Raw genomic sequence first — 12,228 nt, 5'->3', positions numbered from 1 at the left:
GTTTGCATGTCTTGACTCAAAATGCTGTACACATTTTTACAATATATGCAATGAAAAGAGGTTTTAAAAAGTAACATGTAGAGATAACAATTACAAAATGAATGGTGATTAAGAAAACCAAGTATTTATTGTAAGAACATGCAATCACAAGCATTGTTTTTACTGTAACAATAGAGGTAATTCTATATTTATAGGTATAGTTTTTTGGCTATTCAGAGGGCATTAATTGTGCTATACTGTTTCCTGTTTTGATTGTAGGTCAGCCATAACTAGGGAAATAAAAAGGCATACTTTTTTCTTATTTTTTCTTATTTATAAAAGTCTTATTGCCCCAAAGAATGTGCCATCGCCACTCAAAGATATTTTGGCGTTGTTTCTTGGTATAATAAGCTGTAGTTCATCACCTTCTTCTAATTTTGCAATTCCTGGAAGTCAATAAAATGTGTTAGAGTTTAGTTATTTAGTGTTAAAACATGAAGCAGCAATTCCAAGGGCTTGCATATACTGGTAGATTGGGAACTTTCCAAGCATGGAAATAAGAGAGGAATTTATTGATCCTAAGGTGCAGATACAAAATCTTCAGTGAATCCAGTGCATCCAAGAAAGGAGTTAATAAATCAATTACCCAAATCTAATGGGATCAAAATCATGATATGGGGATATCAAAATATTTTATAATAAAATGTAGTTCATTCAGCAATATTGTTTTCTTGGTGGAAAAAACATGGAGAAAGAAGGCAGAATAGTACAAAATGAGTGAAGTAATTGAAAACTTACTCATCTTTGTGTGTGTGTTTCATGAAGCAAACAAAATTGCTTAAAAAAAAAGGGGGCAGGTAAAGCCAAGTAGTCCCACATATTTTAACACGCACGCTAACACACATAAACACGCTTACACATACTTACACTTATTGTTACGTGACCAGATTTATGATGATTTTTCAGATTGGCTGTTGAACTGATAATGAAAAGCCTGTCTTATTTAAAATGTGTGTGCTCTGTATATATCATTTAATGTATAAAATAGAACAGTGGAGTACTCACCAGCTGTGAAACATGAATTGTTTGGAAGGTACTCCGGCATGTTTTGTATACACCGAAATAAAGTAATTGAAATGGGATCATCCCCAACTTTGTGGACCTTTTTCCTTTGGATTAGATGGCCCATTGCAAACAATTCATCTGTATACCAGACCTGCAGGGCACAAACATGCTTGCTTCATGTTAAATAGAAAAGACTAAATGATTCCCTCTGTGATTTTCATGGGTAATGGTCTTCATGGCTCATTGGGCAAATGCCTGTAGGAGGACCTTGTCTGGCCCTGTATAATGTATAGTGAAATTAAGGAGATTTATGCAAAGTGTCCTCAGTCATTGAATTATGCCTATTTTGCTGGAGGAACATGCCAGTGTTGGCTTTTCATAATGTACAGAGACGTGAGGGAATCTTCTGCAAACTCTTTTGGTGAGTAAACCGCATTGATCTAAATGGGCAGAGGCAAAGCAGAGGCCAAGTAAGGGTGGGAACCAGGAACTCAACCAGGAACTCAAGGTCAGCAGTGAGGGGCAGAGACCAGGTCAGATATCAAACAGTACATAGAGAACAGCTTTAGTGCACCAGGCAGAAAAGGGCTGTCTGCACCAACTTTCTATAGCGCATAACTAACAAACTAAAAAAACAGTCAGGAAGGTCTAACCCTAAAAGCAGGTGTGGATCAAAGGAGGGGTATAGATAGAGGAATAGCCCCTGATATACCACAAAGCACATACCGGGTCTGCTTGTGCTAGAGCTACCTTCAAGGGGTACAGGTGGTACAGCTATATGGGGCCCAGAATCTGTAGGGGGCCTGGAGCCCCTAAAACATTTGACCAATATGCCCCTTTATATTAAAAGATCAAGCTGTGTACTGTTCGATTCACTCACCAGCTCTGCAGGGAGGCAATTTTTTGAAGGGAGAAAGCTGTATTCTCAAAGCCTGGTTTGCCTCATGACAGGGTTATAATTATGGTATATACTAGACTTGGGTACCGGCCAAGTCTTCGCATTCGTCTTTGTATTCCATGAATATTGGCTCGTTCCCGGGTTTTTGTCAGGTGAATATTCGTGTACATTCTTTGTGTTTGTTTTTTTAATTTTTTTTTTTAGCAGGGGTTAATACCGGGTTAACGTGTTAGAAATACGCAACAGCTTTGGCGCCAGGATTTTAAAGGTCTGTAAGAGCGACTCTATTCGTCGACAGCAGGGGCCTCCTCTTGCATCAACCAATGAAGGCCAGCTGCTCTTCATTGGTTGATCCCAGACGAGCCCCTTGGTGCCGATCCATAGAGTCACTCTTACGGACCTTTAACTCTTAACGTTGAAGCCAATAGACTCAGACTCAGACAACCGCTCTGAGCAACTTGACTTGGGAGGAACAGGGATTTTAGTCTCCCTGGCAAAGGAGATTATGTAGGAGATATTAATGAAGACAAACACGAAGATTCTTTGCGTTGTGCTTCTTCGTCTTCGTGTACGTTTACCCACAGCCATATTAGTTTATTCGGTATTCATAGTTCATAGTTCATTCGTGTTCGTTTTCATGTTCTCCCGAATACGAATGTACAGGTCCAGTATATACTGCTATCAGCCATGTTGCATACCATTTTTTCTTTTTATTGTAAACCATATCAAAGGAATTAAAAATATATTATCATGATATATACAAACCAAAAAAATTTAAATGTGCGTATTTAAAATAATCTTACCTGTCCATAAATGAAAAAGTAACCAGTTTCTTTTATTAATATTGTATTTGTCTTTTCTTCCATAGCAGTCCCCTGCTTCAAACTTAGAAGCCATGGTATGATGCTTGAGTCATCTAGAACAAGTAATAATATGTATTTCTTAACATATGTTTACAAAACACATGATCTCCTAGCTGTCCCAAAATAAACTCTTGCTGTTTCCAGTATCCCACTTCTTATTAATACAAGGAAAAATATTGTGAATGCTGGCCTGGAAAGCCACACATGCTGCATATGTACGGACAAATGTGCCATCACACAGGACAGGCAAGGACATGCCTGAAAATGAGAGGAAATGTAATGTATTCTTCCTGGCAAAATATTTTCTAAATAAATTATATGATCTTACAGACATGCATTCAGAGCTGTCAACAATGAACCACTTGAGCATATACAGAAGTAAACTTTTACTTACAGCTTTTTCCAACTGTCCTGCTGAGCAGCCTCGCCATCCTGCTATTGTGGGAAGTAGGGATCATGGGTAAGTTGGGAAGATCCTTGGATCTCCCCTGAGCAGCCCACTGAACTGTAAAATTGATTGCGATTTGTGATGTTGCATCACATACCTCAATAACAGCTTGCCCAACGTCTCCTCGTGATGTAGGGAATCTATGCGCTGGGATACAAGCTTTGCTTCCTGGTGTGGGGTAAATTAGGTGCCCCTAGAACCGCCAATAGCCCCGCCCGCATATAGCTCCACCCCTCAACAAAGGTGTCCTGGTTTGGACACCTTGAATGTTGGCTGGTATACTTATACAGGACAGAAGAAATCACCTTTTACTGGCACATGCAACACAAAGCCAACCTAATGACCCAATTCAATCTTCTCCCTCAACCTCCCCTTTATTTTACTCCGTGTCCCCTTTTTAAATTTTGTCCCATTTGGTCCTGCTTTCATTACATACATCTGTAACAAATATACTACAGGATATTGGTGCAGTGTGAAAAAGTTGGACGAGTATGTTCCATCTGGCCCCTGACAGCAGAAAACCATATCCACATGGTTATGGACAAACTGGATTGCATCATCCTCAGGCTATTTGGAATCATGCCAGTGGAACCTCAAAGTGTATTATTTTAAAATCTCAACTTGCATTTTAATTTTAGTCTAAGCAATACTCATTGTTTAAATACAAACTGCCATAATCATATTCATTTTATATCTGAGAAACCAAATAGATAATGTTGGTGTTTAATTTCTTACTATTGCCGCACAAAACCATGTAATGTAAAAAGACTGGTTCTGTTTGGAAACTGATTGTATCAGAATTGCTATGGTCCAATCTAAAAACAAACTGAGACTTAATATTAGCCATGATGCTTTAAGTCCATGACTAATTCATAGTGTGTGGTCGCCCTAAATCACCTAAACTCAATATTTAGGATGGGTGTCCATATACTTTTGGTCATATAGCATATCTATATTCTTCTGGAGTATTGTAGAGGCCACTATGCATGTCATGTTCCTGACCTGCCAATGTTACTATATGTATGGTGGACAGTAACAACTCCAGGTATTCCAGGCTACTGTAATATTTGTCAATTTTCATTCTTTTTTTTTTATAATCTGGACTATAAAGATAATTCATTTCTGAATTTTGCAATTTAGTATGAAAACCAAAAATTGTTCCCTTTAAGTGTTCTAAATAAGAAGAATCACAATGCAATGTATCCAGAAATGGTAAAATACTCAGATGTGTAATATGTTACCAGGAAATGTACATGCAGTTTCAAAGAAATGAATAAAAGAAAACAATTTCTTGATTTTTTGCTACAAAGTAGGACATGTATTATATGAAAAATGGGAAACTGCTGTAACAGCAAATGTATTTATTATAAAAAAAAGTCTCTAAAGGTAAACATAAGCTCATAACCTCTTTAGAGATACAGATGTACAGTTAACTATGTATTGCTAATACTGGGTGCAAGACTGAGACTTATTCTGTTGGCCAATTTTCAGAGTTTTGCGGCGTTTGACTGTTCATAGATACCTAGTTTAAGGTAAACATACAGTTTATGTAGATATATTGATTGCACACGCAGCACATGAAAGTCACAGGATACAATATAGCACAGGGGAGGCACTTATGGGAAGGGGCTAAATTCGATTATTGTGCTAAAAACACAAAATCTTGTCAGAAAATACATATTTCAACTCCCATCATTCTCAACAGGATTGTCTTGAAGTGATTGAGGTATTGAGGTCAACAGAAGCTAATCTATCTTTTCTACACAAATAATAAAACATAAATGTATTTTTATAAAATGTCTTGTTTTTTTGTTTTTTTTTAAATGTCTTTCAATTTTGTTTATTGGGGCACATTTGGGGGCGCTTGTGATCACATTAGGTTTTCTTTGCATGCCAATCAGCAATCATGCCAAAATAGCCGGCAGTAAGATCTATCCTGTAACAGGCGCATTGTGCAGCATGACATCGGGGGGGGGCTTGATCTCCACCCCACTGGAGCTACTAGTCACTTGGCCTAGCTACATTACAGCTCTTAGTCAAGTACTTACTAAGCACTTTAATACTATAACGTGCTCTAAGCACTCATCATTGGCTATTTGGGGAAGTAGACTGCCTCTTTAAGATTTTTCTTGATAAAACCTCATGTTTGTATACTAATTTGTTATACATAGATTTATTCAAGTACATTATCTTTATTATGTACATAAAAACTAAGCAGTGTAAGATTTTTGTTGGCTAAACTGAAATATACATGAAAAAATAACTCTTCTGTTCTGTTTCACTTGATGCCAAATGGAACATTTTTGTAACTAAATATAGCTTAAAACATTGTTTCTACAACTGTTGTAAAAGCATGTCCTTGAAATAATTCATCATGCAAAATTTTCCATCATTCGTGATTTTTTCTTGACATTTAATTGTCATGTAACACAAAGGCAGGCACTGATAGGTTGCCACAGAAACGAAAAAGAATGTCTTCAATAGTAATTTTTTGTGCTTAAAGTTTCAGAGGAAGAAATAAAGTGATAGATTTCCTAAGATATATTTTCTTACGAGGGTATAGAGTGCAACTAACATTTTGTCAAGGTGGAACAGGACCTTTAGAAATGCTTAACACATCTCATGCCTCTCAACCTGGGCATCAAAGGTGAAAATCAAATAATATTGCGATTATAACTACTCCATCTACATAAAATTGCCGTTAAGTGTATAGATACACCCAATAACAAATAAAAGGTAATTAAAACAACTTGTATTACCTTCATCTTTAACTGTACGTTTTCTATCAGCAATCAGCTGCAAGAAGGATTGGAACACTACAAGCAAAAAATATAATTTACTGTCATTTACTTAATCAATTAAATCACTCCACATTGCTAATAGTTTTTTTTTTCAATATATATCTTACATAAACATACATCATTTATATAAAAAGTTCAACATTTATAGGAGCATACAAAAAAAATGTTTTTCTATGAAATTATATTTTTATATTGCATTTTTAAATTAGATGTACATTATATCTAGTCACATCCATATCAAGGCACATAATTAGTGCTAAGGAAGTCAGTGGTGTCTTTAAGGCATTAAGAGAGATGTTCACTAAAAAAGCATGTTGATGCCTACCATTGCTGGTTCTAGACAAACAGAACAAACATTTGACTTAGAATACACATATTTTGCCTCATTGGTACTAACTTAAATTCGATTCTTCTCTCTACCTAAGTTCCCTTTGCATTCCTTCCATTTGAACACTTTCAAAACCACCTCTTGCCTGCACCTTACATCCATTATCAAACTTCCCATGTCTGCAAGACTCATCTGACATATATGACATTATATAAATGCATATAGGCAGGGCTGGTGCAAGGATTTTTGCCACCCTAGGTAAAACATAATTTTGCCGCCCCCTGGCTCCACCCCAACAAGCCCCTCCCACTCCTCCCCATAGTGACAGCGAGCGGCCTGCCTCATCCCATCAAGTGACTGCGAGCGGTTCGCGGCTGCAGGCCACCTATAGGTGGCGCCAGCCCTGCATATAGGGCACTAATAGCCAATAGTGGGTTTGAATGTGTTTTCATTTATGGTAAATTATGGTGAAAATAAAATATATTGCTGAAGTTGTTACTATTAGCATACCTTGTCCATTAGCTTCAGAGGTGGATCTCTGTGACCTGCTTTTTATAAATAAATCTTGGTTTAGCTCAGTTCTTTTTCCTTTCTGTCAAAAGAAATTTGGTTGATGGTAAAAAGAAAACCACAATTGTAAGTATATGTAAATCTGATCAATAATATTACACTTTGTGGATGAAAAATGATCTAGTCTAGATACTTATTACTCCTTTGTATGACACGTTCTGCTATTACTAGCATCTAGTGCTATTTTACATCACTTCACCTGATACTTGTGTACATTTAAATATTCACAGCCGTAAATGGCACCAAAACAGCGAAAAATGAGTCACGCGTAACTTCAAACATCTACAGTACCTGGCGGATTTCCGCAAAGACAGCACGAAAGTCCCCACTTGCTCCACCCGTGTCACTGGGCATCAAGGAGACAGATTGTGGAATTCCGTCACGATTCCTATTTGAACTGAACTCTGTTTGCAATTTTGCAAGTTCTTCTTTTATTTCTATCAGAGCATATATAGACATCGCAGTAAAACAAAAGAGCAGAAGGCTAACCATGCGACAAATAGTGTTAAAGAAAACTTTTTGGTAATAATGATGAATCCTCTTGTGTTTAATAAGGAGTGGGAAATAATTTCCGTGCTTCATCTCTGAAACAACTTGTTTTGAAATCAGAAAAAAATGCTATTACTCCATTATCCTCCTGTGCCATTGACCCATAATGTTGCTTGGAATCTGTAGAGGCATTAGAAGGTCCCCAAAGCCAACAATGAAATCGGTAGATGTAGCCCAAATGTGCCAATGCACATTCTGTAATCCAGACGCTTTATGACTGGGTTATTTCCAGTAACCAGATGTTTTTATCAGCTCATCTGATATATCATGAACCATATAATAATCTTTAGTTACTTCTTCTTTTGAGACAGGAAGTAACAATTCACATCAGGGAAAGGAAACTCACACCATTGACTGATTACTTTTGCTTTGGATGCAAACATACAGTATTTTAATTTACCTGGGAGATTGTAGGAGAATATGAGTTCCCTGCTTCCATTATGACAGGCCAAGTTTTTCCTAATGGATGGCAAAGCTGGTTGTTACTTAACTCTACATAATTTAATGCACTAATGAAAAAACATATTATATTGTCTAAATTCCCATATATTTATAATTAGTGTCATCTGTCACGGAGCTGGATAGTCCGACCGACTACCTCCGCTGACTTGTGCTCCCTTAGCCTGGGACATACACTCTTTCCCCGGTTTCGCAGTCACTAGCCGAGACTCAGTGTAGGGTAAAACCAAATGAAGACTGATTTATTTTAGACACTGGCCCAAATCAGTCCCAGGGATGGCCGGGGTAAATGTCTGTAGTGGTGGAACTGGGGGAGAGGGGGGTGGGGGCTGACTTAAACTAAAACAATGGTGATCACTCTCTGGTTGCAGATCCTGGCTGTCTGCTGGAGATAATCCCCTCAGCCAGTGGTGAGATGATATACTGCTGGGGGTACCCACAGAAGTCTTTACAAAGTCAGGGTCCATAGTCAATAGGGAAGAGGCTGGCTGTCAGGCCTCTCCAGGGGCCCCGGTGATGGAGCGTTCCGTCACATCATCAAATTATTGAAATGCAACTTATTTCACATCCACTGTCATAACCTAATAATTTTTAAACCTTAACTTAGCTATACGGGTAAAGCATTATGCTGGGTCATTTTCCAGTGGGTTTTGTTTTATTTTTTTAGTTTAGAAGTGAATAGATTAACCTTGATAAACTAGGGTAATATATTGACATTTGCATTAAATGCATTTACAGTTAATACAATAGTTAGTATAACAATGTAAGAAATATTTTGTTCTGTTTGTTTTTTTCTTTTTTAAGACAAGCTTGTTTTGTGTAGCCCCTATTTAGCAATTATTAGTGTTATATTTACTCTATCTTCCATTCTGAAGGGCTGTTCCTTTTATTTTATTTGTATGATGTTATGAAATGGATGACATGGGTATATGAGACTCTGTCCCTTCAAGAAAAGGATTCACCCAGAGATTTTAACTTAATGCAAATGATAGCTGAGTGTCACCTTTAAATGAAGGGCTGTTTTTTAAAAATTCTGTGCAAATGCATATACAGATTCAGGAGACTCCTCTTTGTGGGTTTGCTATTTTATCCTGACACTAAAACTGAGGAACCCCAACGGAAGGTCAGGAAAACCAGTGGCCATTCGCAATATAAACCAAAGCAAGTAAAGCAATATAATGTTATTAATGCGTTGGGGATTCCATAATATTAGGAGAGAACAAACTAAGCATATTTTGGCAATGTAAACATGAAAGAAAAATATGCTTTAGTAGTAACTATTGCACAGCACAGTGTATTTTTTTAATGTGGTTTTACAGACCTAGTGTTTCACCACTTCCCTTTTTCAAAGGTTACACCTATTTCCTCAAAGAAAACACATGGGCACAATTTGCGTTCTTTAGTATCAGAGAAAACTATATTACTCTGGTACATCAACATTGTACTATTTACCATACTGTCCCATTTTATATGGGGAAAGAGCACTTTGTAAAATATGCTTTAAAAGCAGTCATGACGTGCTTCTTAATGTCATCGGCCATGGTCATTGGTGATATAAAATGTCACTGGTTCAGGCTCCTAAGTTGTTTTAGAATATGTGTATTTTTGGACATATCAGTTTATTCCACGTAGAGCTCAATGAGTTTTAAGTAAGACATACCAATCTCCTTATGGGTTGCAATTTGGATGTGAGGACTACTTTTGGTTATATGTGTTGCTAAGCTCAGCAGCATCCTTTTTTTTATTCACGTAACAACTTGTAGATTTTATGTAGATTTATGTTTTGGAAAAATGGTCATATGAGTATTTAAATAAAGTAATACCATGGCACATTTTTAGCTGATAGTCGCAATAATAAATGCCCAGCTATAGTAGACAGGTACTCAGGGCCGGCCCAAGGCAAAATGCTGCCGGGGGCGAATTTTAAAATGCCGCCCCCCCCCTTTTTTACCCTTCCTCTCCCTCCGTCCCTGCCGCCCCCCCCATTATCTACCCCCCCCATATTATCTACCCTTCCCCCCCCCTTGTACTTACCTTTCAGAAGGCCTAAGGCGAGCTGTTCAGTCTCGGTGCCAGCTTGTAATGCTGAGCGCCGGAAATCTTCCGGCACTCAGCATTACAAGCCGGCACCGAGACTGAACAGGAAGACTCGCCGCAGAGGAGAGAGAGAGGGGCGCCGAGCGGGTACTGACAGCTTGGTAAGCGAAAACCACTCGGCGCCCCTTTCTCTCTCTTTCGCTTTAGAAAGAAAGAAAAAAAAAAAAGTGCCGCCTGGAGCGGCTGCTCCATTCGGCTCCATTGTCGGGCCGGCCCTGCAGGTACTCAAGCTAATAAATAAAGTAAACAAAATAATATTAAATAGATCCTGATCTTTCACAGGACACTTAGAAATAAGAACAGAGCCAGTTCAAAACTCTGTTTTTAAAAGCATGTGTATTAAAATAAACAAAATAGCTTGCTGTTGTGACACGCCATAACGTGTGGTTGAAAAATAACATCATGCCGCCTGTGGATTTCTAGAACATGACAGAAAAAAGAAGAGGACATAAACACATATCATCTTCTTATGAAACGATTCTAGCTGAAACCATATGGGTAATAAATAACCTCCTGTGGGGCGTGGCCAACCATCGTCCAAGATGGACGCATAACTCTCTGGCTCCACGGACCCACTGCTATAATTTGCTTTTAATCAGCACTTAATCCGAGCAAATGGGGAAACACACTAAATCTGTCGCTACCCCGAAACATCCTCCATCGAAGGACAAACCTGCACACACCTCGGTCAAATTGTTTTTTCAAAATTTGCAAGATGCAGATTCTCGCGACTCCATGCAGAAGGCCTCACCACCTGGCAGCCCTGGGAGTCAATTTTCTGACTTACCATCGGAATCCTGGGGAGATCCTTCGCATCCTTCACTCAATTTGGAAGAGGATAACTGGCGTAGTACCTTGAAGGATTTGCCAACTAAATCCGACCTTATTTCCATCATCACAGAGGCCCACGCGCCGTTAAAAGCTGACCTTTCCGACATCAAGAAAGATCTGCAACACATGGGCGATCGAGTCTCTACTTTGGAGTCTGCTATCACCACGCGCTCCACAGTTGACATTATATCTGAACAACTCCATACGCAAGCTACGACCATCACCCAACTCATGCAGAAGATTGAAGACCTCGATAATCGGGGACGTCGTTCTAATTTACGGATTCGAGGAATTCCTGAATCAGTCTCCGGTTCCGAAATAGCCTCTGTTCTCAGCACCATTTTCAATAAACTTCTTCGACAGCCGGACGACACTGAGCTCAAATTCGACAGAGCCCACCGCGCGTTACGACCTCGGCAATCTGACGACCACCCCCGAGAGACATTATTTGAATGCCGCAGAGCCGGCTCCTTGGAGTGGGAAGGCCATGCTATTCAGGTATTCCCTGACCTATCTCCTATAACCTTACAATATCGCAGAGTCCTACGTCCTCTTACCACGGCCCTGCGTGAAGCTGCTATCCCATATCAATGGGGCTTCCCTTTCTCTCTAATGATCCGCAAGGGCACTGATCGATTCACAATACGAAGCGCGGCTGACATACCCAGATTGTTAAAAAAATTGGGCCTACCCGCTATAGAAGTGCCAGACTGGGAACTTTCCTATGCCCCTCCGCCGAAGTTGAGTGATCCGAACCGTGATTGGTCCTTCAAGCCACAGCGCCGATGCAGGCCTAGGCAACCCAACTCCATTCCACTCTGAGCGGCTCTCCTGCTTAACTGCACTTTTCGTTGCTTTTATTGACCTACGCACCGTGACCACACTGAGATTTTGCTTGCCACAGGACTCCCTACTCGTGCCTATCTCACGGCTCTTCAAGGTTGCCTTTCATCGCTCCTGTACCTTTTGGCTGGTTATTGCTACGTGGCTAACTGCAGCCTATGCCGATATGCATCTACCTGCTACGCTTGACATATTGCTTCTCACCTGTCGTTACCCGATTACTACTATTCACCTCTGGACTCTTGTCTCACTGCACCTTCGGATTCCCTCGCACCGGCTTGCTCCTAAGACGTCTCCTCATTGTGATGTCCTTATTTGGCACTTTCTCACATGCACCGGAGGATCAGATGCGGGAACGACGGACTCTCCTGACACCCAACACGCTGTCTTTTTGGACTGGGACCGCTCGACTCACCTGATGACCTGCTTCACCATCGTCATCCTCGCCTGTGGTTCAGGTATCTCTGTGGCGGTCCTCCTGACTCCTGGTTGGACTC

At 39.6% G+C, this 12,228-nt stretch overlaps 1 protein-coding gene across 1 annotated transcript; it reads right to left on the bottom strand.

Annotated features, from left to right (window-relative positions):
• Positions 1 to 312: 312 nt before the first annotated feature.
• LOC149299944 (tumor necrosis factor ligand superfamily member 13B-like) lies at positions 313 to 7,411 on the bottom strand. Its single transcript, XM_089485879.1, has 6 exons — positions 7,244 to 7,411; positions 6,893 to 6,974; positions 6,013 to 6,069; positions 2,746 to 2,858; positions 1,045 to 1,195; positions 313 to 425 (listed from the first exon to the last, which is right to left on the bottom strand). Exons 1-6 carry the CDS (start codon positions 7,409 to 7,411, stop codon positions 313 to 315), a joined length of 684 nt encoding a protein of 227 aa, XP_089342005.1.
• Positions 7,412 to 12,228: the final 4,817 nt, after the last annotated feature.

This window comes from Sceloporus occidentalis, unplaced genomic scaffold (genome assembly GCF_023333645.1).
Source record: "Sceloporus occidentalis isolate IW3139 unplaced genomic scaffold, rSceOcc1.0.p SCAF_27, whole genome shotgun sequence".
In the NCBI taxonomy this organism is placed as follows: Eukaryota; Metazoa; Chordata; class Lepidosauria; order Squamata; family Phrynosomatidae; genus Sceloporus; species Sceloporus occidentalis.
The sequence above is the reverse complement of the archived record's forward strand: the minus strand, read 5'-3'. Positions and strand labels throughout refer to the sequence as shown.

Excerpts from the sequence above, each read along its gene's own strand:
- LOC149299944 (XM_089485879.1), bottom strand. The coding sequence starts at position 7,411 with ATGTCTATATATGCTCTGATAGAAATAAAAGAAGAACTTGCAAAATTG. Across the intron at positions 6,070-6,892 it reads CTCTGAAGCTAATGGACAAG|TGTTCCAATCCTTCTTGCAG; the intron begins GTATGCTAATAG and ends TTTTGCTTGTAG. Across the intron at positions 426-1,044 it reads CAATTCATGTTTCACAGCTG|GAATTGCAAAATTAGAAGAA; the intron begins GTGAGTACTCCA and ends ATTGACTTCCAG.